Source organism: Nanorana parkeri, unplaced genomic scaffold (assembly GCF_000935625.1).
Source record: "Nanorana parkeri isolate BGI_ZX_2015 unplaced genomic scaffold, ASM93562v1 scaffold994, whole genome shotgun sequence".
Taxonomy (NCBI): Eukaryota; Metazoa; Chordata; class Amphibia; order Anura; family Dicroglossidae; genus Nanorana; species Nanorana parkeri.
The window spans coordinates 12,683-23,613 of record NW_017307262.1 but is presented as its reverse complement, the minus strand read 5'-3'; the positions used below and the strand labels follow the sequence as shown (position 1 = coordinate 23,613).

General features: G+C 47.5%; 1 protein-coding gene across 1 annotated transcript in view; it reads right to left on the bottom strand.

Annotated features, from left to right (window-relative positions):
• Positions 1 to 10,931, bottom strand: part of MYH10 (myosin heavy chain 10) — a 108,003-nt gene that overhangs the window by 87,877 nt on the left and 9,195 nt on the right. The window contains exon 3 of the mRNA XM_018566978.1: positions 8,241 to 8,611. Coding sequence (XP_018422480.1) covers positions 8,241 to 8,585 — 345 coding nt within the window. The 5' untranslated portion in view covers positions 8,586 to 8,611. The remainder of the gene's footprint in view (positions 1 to 8,240; positions 8,612 to 10,931) is intronic.

The window sequence follows — 10,931 nt, the reverse complement described above, 5'->3', positions numbered from 1 at the left end:
CCCCCCCACCCCCAACCCTCATCAGAAGCCCTCCTCCTAATACAGTCCAAAATAACTAAAAAGGTAGCCAAGTGTGACTTCAGGTCCAGGTATGACCCCTCCAGGAGCACCTGTGGGCATCAGCGATATCTGCTCTTCAGCGCTTCTTGAAGCATCACACCATCTGCTCTACGGAAGAACCAAAACTAACTAAAATGTACATGTTGTCCAATCACATGACAGATCCATTATGCAATTTCAGAAAAATGTTGGGTCTGAAAAAAAAAATTGGCACACCTTTAGAAGCAATGTCCTTCCTCCACACAGCCTCTACATAATTAAAGGACGACTATAGAACGTATTGGATATCCCAAAATCCTCCAACTCTCCTCTCCTGAAATACTCTGCACTGCTGGAGGACTCTGCGCCTTCCTCTATGCACCACATGTCTCCTAAATTACACTCCGTTGCTACTCCTACCTCTAAAACACACCTCTCCTGAAATACTCTGTGCTGATGTTAATGAGTGCCTGGTCGAAACTAACCCTATCGGTTGGATTTTTGTGAATCTCAGGATTACCCAGTATCAGAGTAACCATTCTCATGTAGAAAGCCTTTTCTTTTTTTTAGCAGCGACATAACACAGAGAGTTGTGGGTAACAATATACTTAATCAGCTATTTAAATTGGAATTACACAGAATGGGGGCTGTTGAGTATATTACAAGGTCAAGTTTCTAGGCTGTCTTTGTCACATGCCAGCCTTTCATAAACCCTTCAAACAGGAAGTGCCGAACCTCACCCTGACCAAATCTGTGGCTGAATAGGGAAGGACTGTGGGTACGAGATTGGAGCAAGCAGCCGAAAATGAACTCTTTATTATACATTTACAGCGTACATGCTTTACACACAGCAGGAAAGTACATTTAGTAGCCAACTTAAGCAAACCCTATCTATTAACTACAAAACTAGTGACAATGAAACTCTTCATATTCATGAGAACGCAGCCTATCCCATCACTAGAGACCAGTGACATCACCGCGACCCTTCATATTCATGAGAACGCAGCCTATCCCATCACTAGAGACCAGTGACATCACCGCGACCCTTCATATTCATGAGAACGCAGCCTATCCCATCCCTAGAGAAGTGACATCATCGAGACCCTTCATATTCATAAGAACACAACGTATCCGACCACTAGACACCAATAACATCACTGAGACCCTTCACATTCATGACAAAGCAGCCTATCCGAACACTAGAGAAGTGACATCACCGAGACCCTTCGTATTCATGACTACACAGCCTATCCGATCACTAGAGACCAGTGACATCACTGAGGCCCTTCATATTCATGAGACCACAGCCTATCCAATCACTAGAGACCAGTGACATCATCGAGACCCTTCATATTCATGAGAACACAACCTATCCGACCACTAGACACCAATGACATCACTGAGACCCTTCACATTCATGACTACACAGCCTATCCCATCACTAGAGACCAATGACATCACTGAGACCCTTCACATTCATGACTACACAGCCTATCCCATCACTAGAGACCAATGACATCACTGAGACCCTTCACATTCATGACTACACAGCCTATCCCATCACTAGAGACCAGTGACATCACCGAGACCCTTCATATTCATGAGAATAGAAGGGTAACCAATTACCTTACTTTTCCCCTTTAGGAGACACGAGTCTAAATATCCTGTTTTTACTTCATCACACATGAGTATTGCAAAACGTTTGCTTTCGTAAGACTTAAAATATTCTAAAAGACTGAAGAGCCAAACAAAAGTGGCCAATATCTCCCAGCATGGAGTACAACTGGAAGGGAGTCCGAGAACTCTGCTCTTCATTTCATTTCTCCTGCTAACAACGGAATTCAGGAAAACAGAAACCTCCATAACAAAAGCCCCGGGACAACAGGCAACTCCGTATCCACAAATGGTAGAGGAGCATCAGGAACACCTGCTGAAAGTAAGAAAATGACTTCCAGAGCAACGTCGGGGGTGCCAAGAGAAGACAAATACAACCTCTGACCGACAGGAAAGCAGTGTTTCCTTACCGACTTTTCAAAGCTTGCAAAAAAAAAAAAAAAAGGAGGAATCCAAAGAGGATGTTTTTTATTTTCAGGATTAAAATAGGATTTCAGGGCACACAGGTCAAAGGATTTCAATGGATCAGGAAAATGGTGGATATTGTTAGAAGCAGCATCCTGCGTTTGCAAGCAGAGGGAAAAAAAAAAAGAAAAACAACCCAGCTCTGCTTGATCTCCTTCTGGAAGCCACATAACTGTAAGGCCTCATTCACACCGATAAGTGTCGGTCCGTGCAGATCCGTGTGGCGTGCACGGCGGTATCGGGCTGTTCCCGGGAAGGACAGGTGCTGCGTGTGATTGTATGTAGCAGCCTATTCTTCCCTATGGGAGGACGCGGCCGTACACCGCCATACGCTCACCTGAGCTGCATATGCGTGCAGGTGTGGCTGTCTGTGCTTGGACGCACACAGGATCCATCCAGAGCAGGAGATGAAGGCAAATCTTCCAATGGGGTCACATTTTCTGGTGGCAACTGTCTAAAACTGGCCATACACTAGGCGACCAGTCCCATTGGGGCCCCCTTCGGTTGAAAGGAGGGGCATTAACTAGGCCGCATACGGATCAAATTTTGTCAGCAGAGCCTTTAGGAAACATTTAATTGTGTCGCCTTATTCAGCTTTTCATTGTCTGTTGTTGCTGAAAGGTCCTTTGAGGTCTGACCATTTTCTGACCCCACAACCACCTGACCATCTTGATAACAGGATTGCCTCCCAGCTCCTGACTGCATAACAGTATTAAATAACAGAGCCCCGTCGTTGCTTACATTCAATTTAACTAGAACAAAATGAAAACACAAGCTCGTGGATCCGGTGGAATAAACTTACTTTGAACAACTTATAGGCCAACAATTGAAAACACTCACAATAGGATAAAATAGACCGCGCCTATTTGTGGTCAAATCAGCGATCTTCCATGTGTAACCCTGGAGCCCACTTGATGTTGCCAGTGGCAGGGCTTAATGCTGAACGGCATCCAGGGATGCTGGGATTGTTAAGAAGAAGGACAGCATGACCAGCGTGACCAGCGTGACATCTCACAGCCAGAGAGTAGGGTTCTTCTCCTCCGACTTCCAGGGTCCTGATAGTGAGGCGTCGCATTTGGGAGTGGGGGTCAAAGGGATATTCTACCGCAAGTGGCAGACTGACTTAGGAAGTTGGAGGGGGAAGAACTCTACCCTCTCAGCTGTGCGGCGTGGCTCATGAACATCCTGGCAGTGCTCCCGCTTCTGCTTGCGGAACCTGGCATCCCTGGATACTGTTCAGCGGTGTGGCATCTTGCAGCGGAGACCATAGAGTCTATCCAATCCTACGTCCGAGAAGTCTGTCAAAAAGACTATGTTTCACGGTGGAATCCACCCCCAAAATGCATCGACTTGGTGACAGACTGGTCTGACCCAGGGAGTGGGAAGGTAAGAACTTTTCCCTCTCATCTGCAAGATGCCACACTGGAACATCTTGACAGCAGATTCTCCTCTCAGATTCCGGTATCCCTGGATGCTGTTGAACGTCAAGCCACCTTACTGGCCATGGCAGAGGATCAATGCCCGGGCAAATGCTTGGGCACTTTCTATTTCATTCTATTGTATACTCGTACTCGCCCAAATGCTCGGATGCTTTCCCCGATCCCGGAACTTCCGGTAGGGAGGAAGATTTCCTCTGACCGGCAATGCCGTAGGGGAACATGTGGCCGACTTCCCGTGCAATCAGGAACCTGGCTCCATGTTAATTGGCTGGGAAGCTGGCTGTTCGGCCGGCTCCATGCCGATTGGCTGGGAAACCGGCTTCACTGCCAATCAGCATGGAGCCGGCCGAACAGCCAGCTCGATGCTGATTGACCGGGAAGCCAGCTTCCCAGCCAATCAACATGGAGCTGACTTCCCGACCAATCAGGAAGCTGGGAGGCGGGTCATTACTCTCCTCCCAGCTTCCTGATTGGCCGGGAAGCAGGCTCCATGCTGATTGGCTGAGGAGCCAGCTTACCAGCCAAGCAGCATCGAGCCGACCAAATAGCATGGAGATGGCTTCTTGGCCAATCAGGAAGCCGGGAGGAAGGTCATTACTCGCATTCCGGATTCCTGATTGGAGCCAGCTTCCCAGCCATTTAGCATTGAGCCAGCTGTTCGGGCGTCTCGATGCCGATTGGCTGGGAAGCCAGTTTTCCGGACAATTAGCATGGAGCCGGTGGCTTCCCGGACAGATCTTTCACCAGATTGCCCGGTGAAGCTGGCTCCATGGCAGCGGAGGCACTGGTACTTGGTATCAACAAGTACTGAAAACAAAATATGGGTACTCGATACCGAAAAACCGCAATCGGTGCATCCCTAATCAAAAACTTTAGGGGGCCTCTCAGCATCTCGTGTCTCCCTCAGACAAACATTTGTGGGGATAAATAACCCGGTACAATGTAAATGTTTGATAAGTGAACCTGTATAATTATAACAATTTTGGATTCTTTCTCAAAGCCATATTTGGTTCTCTATAGGTATTCATTGTTTTCCTCCCTGTTGCAGCTGAAATGTTTTGTGCATGTGTCATGCCGGGCAATAGTGTCCTCATTGTGACTCATGTCCAGTCTACACAGAGATGGAGATATCTACCACAAGACCAGATAACGTCTACCCTGACGGATTCCAGCGGGCACTCCTCGCAGACTGAAATAGAACGGCGGTAGACGTCTGCGTTCTATAACATTCCGCCGATCGCGTATCAGCTCTTATCTCACAGAGGAGGCGAGCCGGTTCCAGGCTCAGAGACCCTCGCCCATACCTCACACGTGACACAAGCCACAGGCTGATCCAAACACAACCGAGCCTTGCCAACTGCCCACAAATGATACAAAGTTATTCCATTCATTTCCTGAATCGCAGACTAGAATAGCCAGACAATCCGGACCATCACAGTCAAAAGGTTTCCTACTTTAAAATACAAAAGTAATTGGAACAGAGTTTAGATTTAGCAAGGCCTTTCACGACTACAGGGCTAGGGCAAGGTTGTAAAATAATGCAGAGAGCTCGGTAGCAAAATAACAGGCAGCCCAAAAGCAGGTTCATTTCTTTTTCAAAGAGTCCTAAATATTTAAAGTGAGTTCGAGGACTCTCATTAGAGCACTGCAAACAATTAGGGTGATACAAAGCTGAATGTTCCAATCACCATTCGTTTTGACGTATTTCAGCGGGTGTTCCGAGTGGTCCCTGGACGAATCCAATATATACAGGACAGAAGCAGCTAAAAGACCTACAACAAAAAGTTTGCTTGAAACGTTCCAAATTTATTATTTACATTTTGCCTGGAGGGGATTTAGATTTTTTTTGGGGGGGGGGAAAGATACAATTTAATTTTTAGCTTCTACAGCAAATAGTGCAGAGTGTCCTTTTGCACAGCTCAATCCTTCTGCAAAAGAGAGGTCATGAAACTCTGACGTTTCATCCTCATAATGCTCCCAGGATGGTGGAGACTAAAGATATACTGCCACCACTCACAGCAGAGTAACAATATTTCCCGATAGTCAGCCGCTCAACAAGGTAGGAGCACGGATCGCTAACCACCTTCCCTCTAAAGGGGTACACAAACATGACAGTATTCAGGCCTGGAAACTGGCCACTCAGCACCGAGCCCTGTCACATAGGGGGAAGTCACATGCTCCCTATACCCAGAACTCCAGCTCTGTTAGAACAACGGAGCAAGGGGTCCAACTCAACAGGGAGGTGGTAAGGAAGTGCAGATCGGGGAGTATACCTTGCCAGGTGGGGTAGGAAGCCATTAGCAGACACTGTTACTGTGCCCTGAACCGCCAGGCTGACCGGAGTCTCTCCATCAATGGCCAGCTGACCGGAGTCTCTCCATCAATGGCCAGCTGACCGGAGTCTCTCCATCAATGGCCAGCTGACCAGAGTCTCTCCATCAATGGCCAGCTGACCTGAATTTTCACTACTGCAGTTAAGTAACACTTACAGATCTTGTCCTTCCCCCAGCCTGTAACTGGACAGTGACAGGAGAAGTGGAATTCTAATGGGCTCTTTTCTGTCTCTCCCAACCAAACATGATTCTTGCCCTACAACCCACATGACTGGCTACTTGTGCTGTATCTTCCAGTCCAAGCTGGAGTACACTAGGCACTAAGTTCTCAAAGTCCATAAAGAAATACAAGCCCCTCCATTAAGATACAGGCAGCCATTAAGCGAAGCTACTCACACGCCGCACATAAAATTACAAAGAGTGACAGGACACAAGCCACGTAATTAACTAAAGTGTGGATATGGACTTAGAATGAAAGAGCTTGGAGCCAGGTTCCGCAGATGGTCGATACATATCTCCGCATACTATGAAAGATTGGCTTTGGCTCCAGTCATGGCGGCAATCAATCTTTGGTGACAAGTTCCTCAAGCCAAGAGGTCAAATGCAAGTGTGTTGTTTATCTGGCCGCAGCTGGGATCTTGGCTCCTGACGACGGGCCTGCAGGCGGCTCCGATTCAAGTTTCCAAAAAGATCTTGGTTACACATTAAAGAGCACCTGTCAATCCTGAGCAAATATCAACCAGGTCAAGCTGGACTGAATGGTTAAGGAGAAAGAAAAAACTCCCCAAAGCAAATAGTACTTTCCGTCTGCATCAAGGTCGCCTCTCCATAATAAGAGCTTTGCTCGTCACATCTAACTCACATACAACCTAACCCATAGGCTCTGGAATGGCATCAGGCAAAAAGCTACCTTCCGGGATGGACTACAATCTCGAGTTTAATTTACTAATTTGTAGTGAGACTGTAGTCCATCACGGGAGCTGTGGCTACTTTACAACATACACAGGGACCATGGGGAACAAAAGTAGCCCTCCTCCAGGAGGAAGGACAGTGTCAGCGCCAATTCAGAGATGATTTGTGGCGTAGTGGCGAGAAGCATGGGGACGGCTTTCTTGTTCGCTCACCTCCCGATCTACTGAGCCGACCTGTGACAGTCTCATTGTCACAGGTCGGCTAGAACTATGAGGTGAGTGAAAAGCACTCACCTCATAGTTCTCCTTTAATGGGACTTCTGGTATCGGTATTCGGTATTGGCGAGTACCGGGAAAAAAAAAATATCAGTACTCGATACCGAAATACCGGTATCGGTGCATCCCTACATTAAACCCTCCATAACAGGAAGAACCAGTACAGTGTCCGACTCCCCAACCTCCTCCTTTACAGAACTATGTTTACAAGTGATTCAAAATGAGGCAGAGTGGCGGTATCAGGTGGAAGTGTTAAGGACTTCCAAGTCCCGCCATCCCTCAAAAGCCAATAACAAGATCTCCAGCCACTGCCGGGTAACAGTTGAACTTCACAGCACCTCTCTGGCAGGGAACACGTTAAACTGCTGAAATGCACAAAGTCCGAAACCGGGAATTAAATCTGTTTGCTTCATGCTCTGACCCCCAACTACAAATATTTACATGGTCTAAATCTGTGGCTGGAAATTAAAAAAATTCAATTTTCTCTGTGCCTTACAGAGGAAGCTGTGGCTAATAAAGAATTGAATCTGCTATTACCTTCTATAAAATGGATGTCAGCCCGCAAAACAAATAATTGGAAAAAGAAGTACCCTATGGAGGCGATACATATGACAGAATTACGGCATGGGAAGATTCATGAAAACGCGGCCTATCCGATCACTAGAGACCAGTGACATCACCGAGACCCTTCATATTCATGAGAACGCAGCCTATCCCATCACTAGAGACCAGTGACATCACTGAGACCCTTCATATTCATGAGAACGCAGCCTATCCCATCACTAGAGACCAGTGACATCACCGAGACCCTTCATATTCATGAGAACGCAGCCTATCCCATCACTAGAAACCAGTGACATCTCCGAAACCCTTCATATTCATGAGAACGCAGCCTATCCCATCACTAGAGACCAGTAGCATCACAGAGACCCTTCATAGTCAGGAGAACGCAGCTCAGGAACTGCCAATGACCCGTAAAACATTAGATCATCTCTAAAATTTGCCAGGAGACACATGTTTGAAGATCATATGGCACTTACAATGCAGTCATTTCCACTTCTGAATAAACACTGCTTCAGACACAAAAAGAGCTGCCACAAGCTTGTCTATGCTGAATACACGAGGGACATTGAACAACGGTCATAGATAATACAAATACTTACGTAGATGAGCCCCGAGTAGTATCTGTCCTTTAGATTATGTAACACGGAAGCCTCGTTGAGACACGTCAGTTCCGCCATGTCTTCCACTTTGGAGAATTTCGGTGGGTTCATCTTCTGGATGTCATCTTTGTTGACCATGGCCTTCTTGCCATTCTCGGCTAGTTCCACCACCACCTCGTCCCCTTTTTCCTCCTTGATGCTGGCCGCCTCAAACCCGTGCCTCTCCGACGGCACCCACACCAGCTTCTTGGCGGTCCAGTCAGCTTGGGTGGCTGGATTGTAGACCACATCGCGGTCCACGAAGAGGTATCGCTCGGGGTCATCCTGCCCCACTCTCTGAGACATTGTGAGTTGAAGTCTCTAAGAATCACCTAAAGAGAGAAGAAGCAGAAGTCAGACCTTTCATAGGAGAATTCTAAATCGCATCACATTTCACTAAGGACAAGGCAAACAGTGTTTAAGTGCAAGTAAACTCCAACCATGAGCTTTTATTTTCTCCCTTTTCGGTCGGTTCAATAAACCATTGAAAGTGTTCAATATTTTCTAGTGCTGCCCTGTGTCCTGTGCATTTTGCAGTCTTATCTTAAACATTGTTATCAGTAGGGATGCACAGATACCGTTTTTTCATTATCGAGTACCAATATTTTGCTTTCGGTACTGATACCGGTGCTTCCCGGGCAATCTGGTCAAAGGTTCGCCCGGGAAGCCGGCTCCATGTTGTTTGGCTAGGAAGCTTGGTTCCCAGCCAATCAGAAAGCCGGGAGGCGAGTAATGACCTGCCTCCTGGCTTCCTGATTGGCCGGCTCCATGCTCATTGGCCAGCTAAATGCTGATTGGCCAGGAAACCGGCTTCTTTGCCAATCAGCATTGAGTCGGCCGAACAGCCGATTGGTCAGGGAGCCAGCTTCCCGGCCAATCAGGAAGCCGGGTCATTACTCATCGCGCGGCTTGCTGACAGGCCAAACAGCATGGTGCCAGCTTCCTGATTGCATGGGAAGCCGACTATGTTCCCCTACGGCACTGGCGGTCAGAGAAAATCTTCGGGGTAGGTATCAGAGTATTTGGGTGAGTACGAGTAGTCGCCAAAATACTCTGTATCGGCACTAATACTAGTAACGGTGCATCCCTAGTTATCAGTAGGCATGCCAGGACTACAGAACACCACTCACTCAATGCTACAGCTCGCGCTATACTGAGACGCCGCAGCTGAAGCAGATCCCGACAATTATGTCTGGATCCGCCCAGCTGCGCGACTGACAGCTGGCTCTGCCTATCTTCCGCCCCCTCCCCCGTCCATTCCGCCAGTCAGCGCTGGCGGATGGGAGCGGGGAGGGAGGAATCTAGCCCCCTCCAGTCACGGCGGAGAGCCGTGACAGGATCGAGAGGTGAGCGAGCGCCGGTATGTGTTCACTGACTTCCCGATCTACTGAGCCGACCTGTGGGTCTCATTGTCACAGGTCGGCTAGAACTATGAGGTGAGTGTAAAGCACTCACCTCATAGTTCTCCTTTAAGTTCGTGAACCAAGGTACAACTGTAGTCCTAACACACATGGTGTTAGGACAAATTGTCATCAATTTACAAAGAAACCAGATTGCCTTCACTCCATTGTGAAATACTAAATTAGCTACAGGCCCGTTTTATTACGGTGATCACAAAACACATTTTAGTCATGTCAATGAATATGCACGGTACGATGCAATGGATTTTTTTTCTTAAATATTAGCTCAGAGATCTACTTAAAGCAGAACAGGAATGTCTGGTACTCCTCCAGCATATCCCAGGAGATGACCCGCTTGGAAAGCCGTCAGGAATGAGATAACAGTTGGAAAGCATTATCCATCGGGCTGAATATAGTTCTCCATCGTGAGCGCCCGGTGACTAACGACCCAACGCAGGGACCGTCAGCTGTCACTACTTTCCTGGCACGGCTTCAGCGCATGGACCCTCGTAAACCAGTGAGAAGCCGATGTTTGCTGGTCATCCGAGCCTCTAGAGCACCGTAACGTCATCTCGGTGACGCTTCCGGCCAACAAGTCACCCAAAATATCTTAAATGGGGACTTGGAAGCAGATGCAAAAAAATACACCCGGAAGAAGATTGGGCAAAGTGCCGTGCTCCTGCTGATGAAGGACTACAAAGGAATACCAATCTTGACGTTTGCACCTGTAGAGCTTCTTTTACCAGCCGTTCCTTGCTAAAAACAACTGTGCGGCTACGAATCAACTATTACATATTATTCCATGTGCAGATCATTTACCATCTGGACTAAAAATGGTTTTACTGGACTGCAGAACACCCCCCCCCCTATGTTATAGAGATGGTCTGTAGTCCAGCAGGTGAGAACACAGGGCTGACAACACTGCTTGTGATTTAAGAGCAGCAGAGGCAGAGTTGTCAGCTCATTACAGGAAGTTAGGAGCTCACTGAATTTCAAATAACAGATATTTTTAGGAGCTTGCAGTTTTTTTTAAAGCTTACCTCCAGGTATAAATTTGTATGTATGTATATTGGTCCAGTTTGGCCCAATGTAAGTACTCACATTTTTCACCTCATCACCCCCCAAGAGTGTCCTGTAAAACACTGTAATAGCTGTAGCTACAATAGTGCGGACAGTGATCTTCCAGGTGCTGTATTGCCGCTGTGCTAAGCGACTTCAAGGGGGAAAGGAGTTGCTCGGAACAGCGGCCATT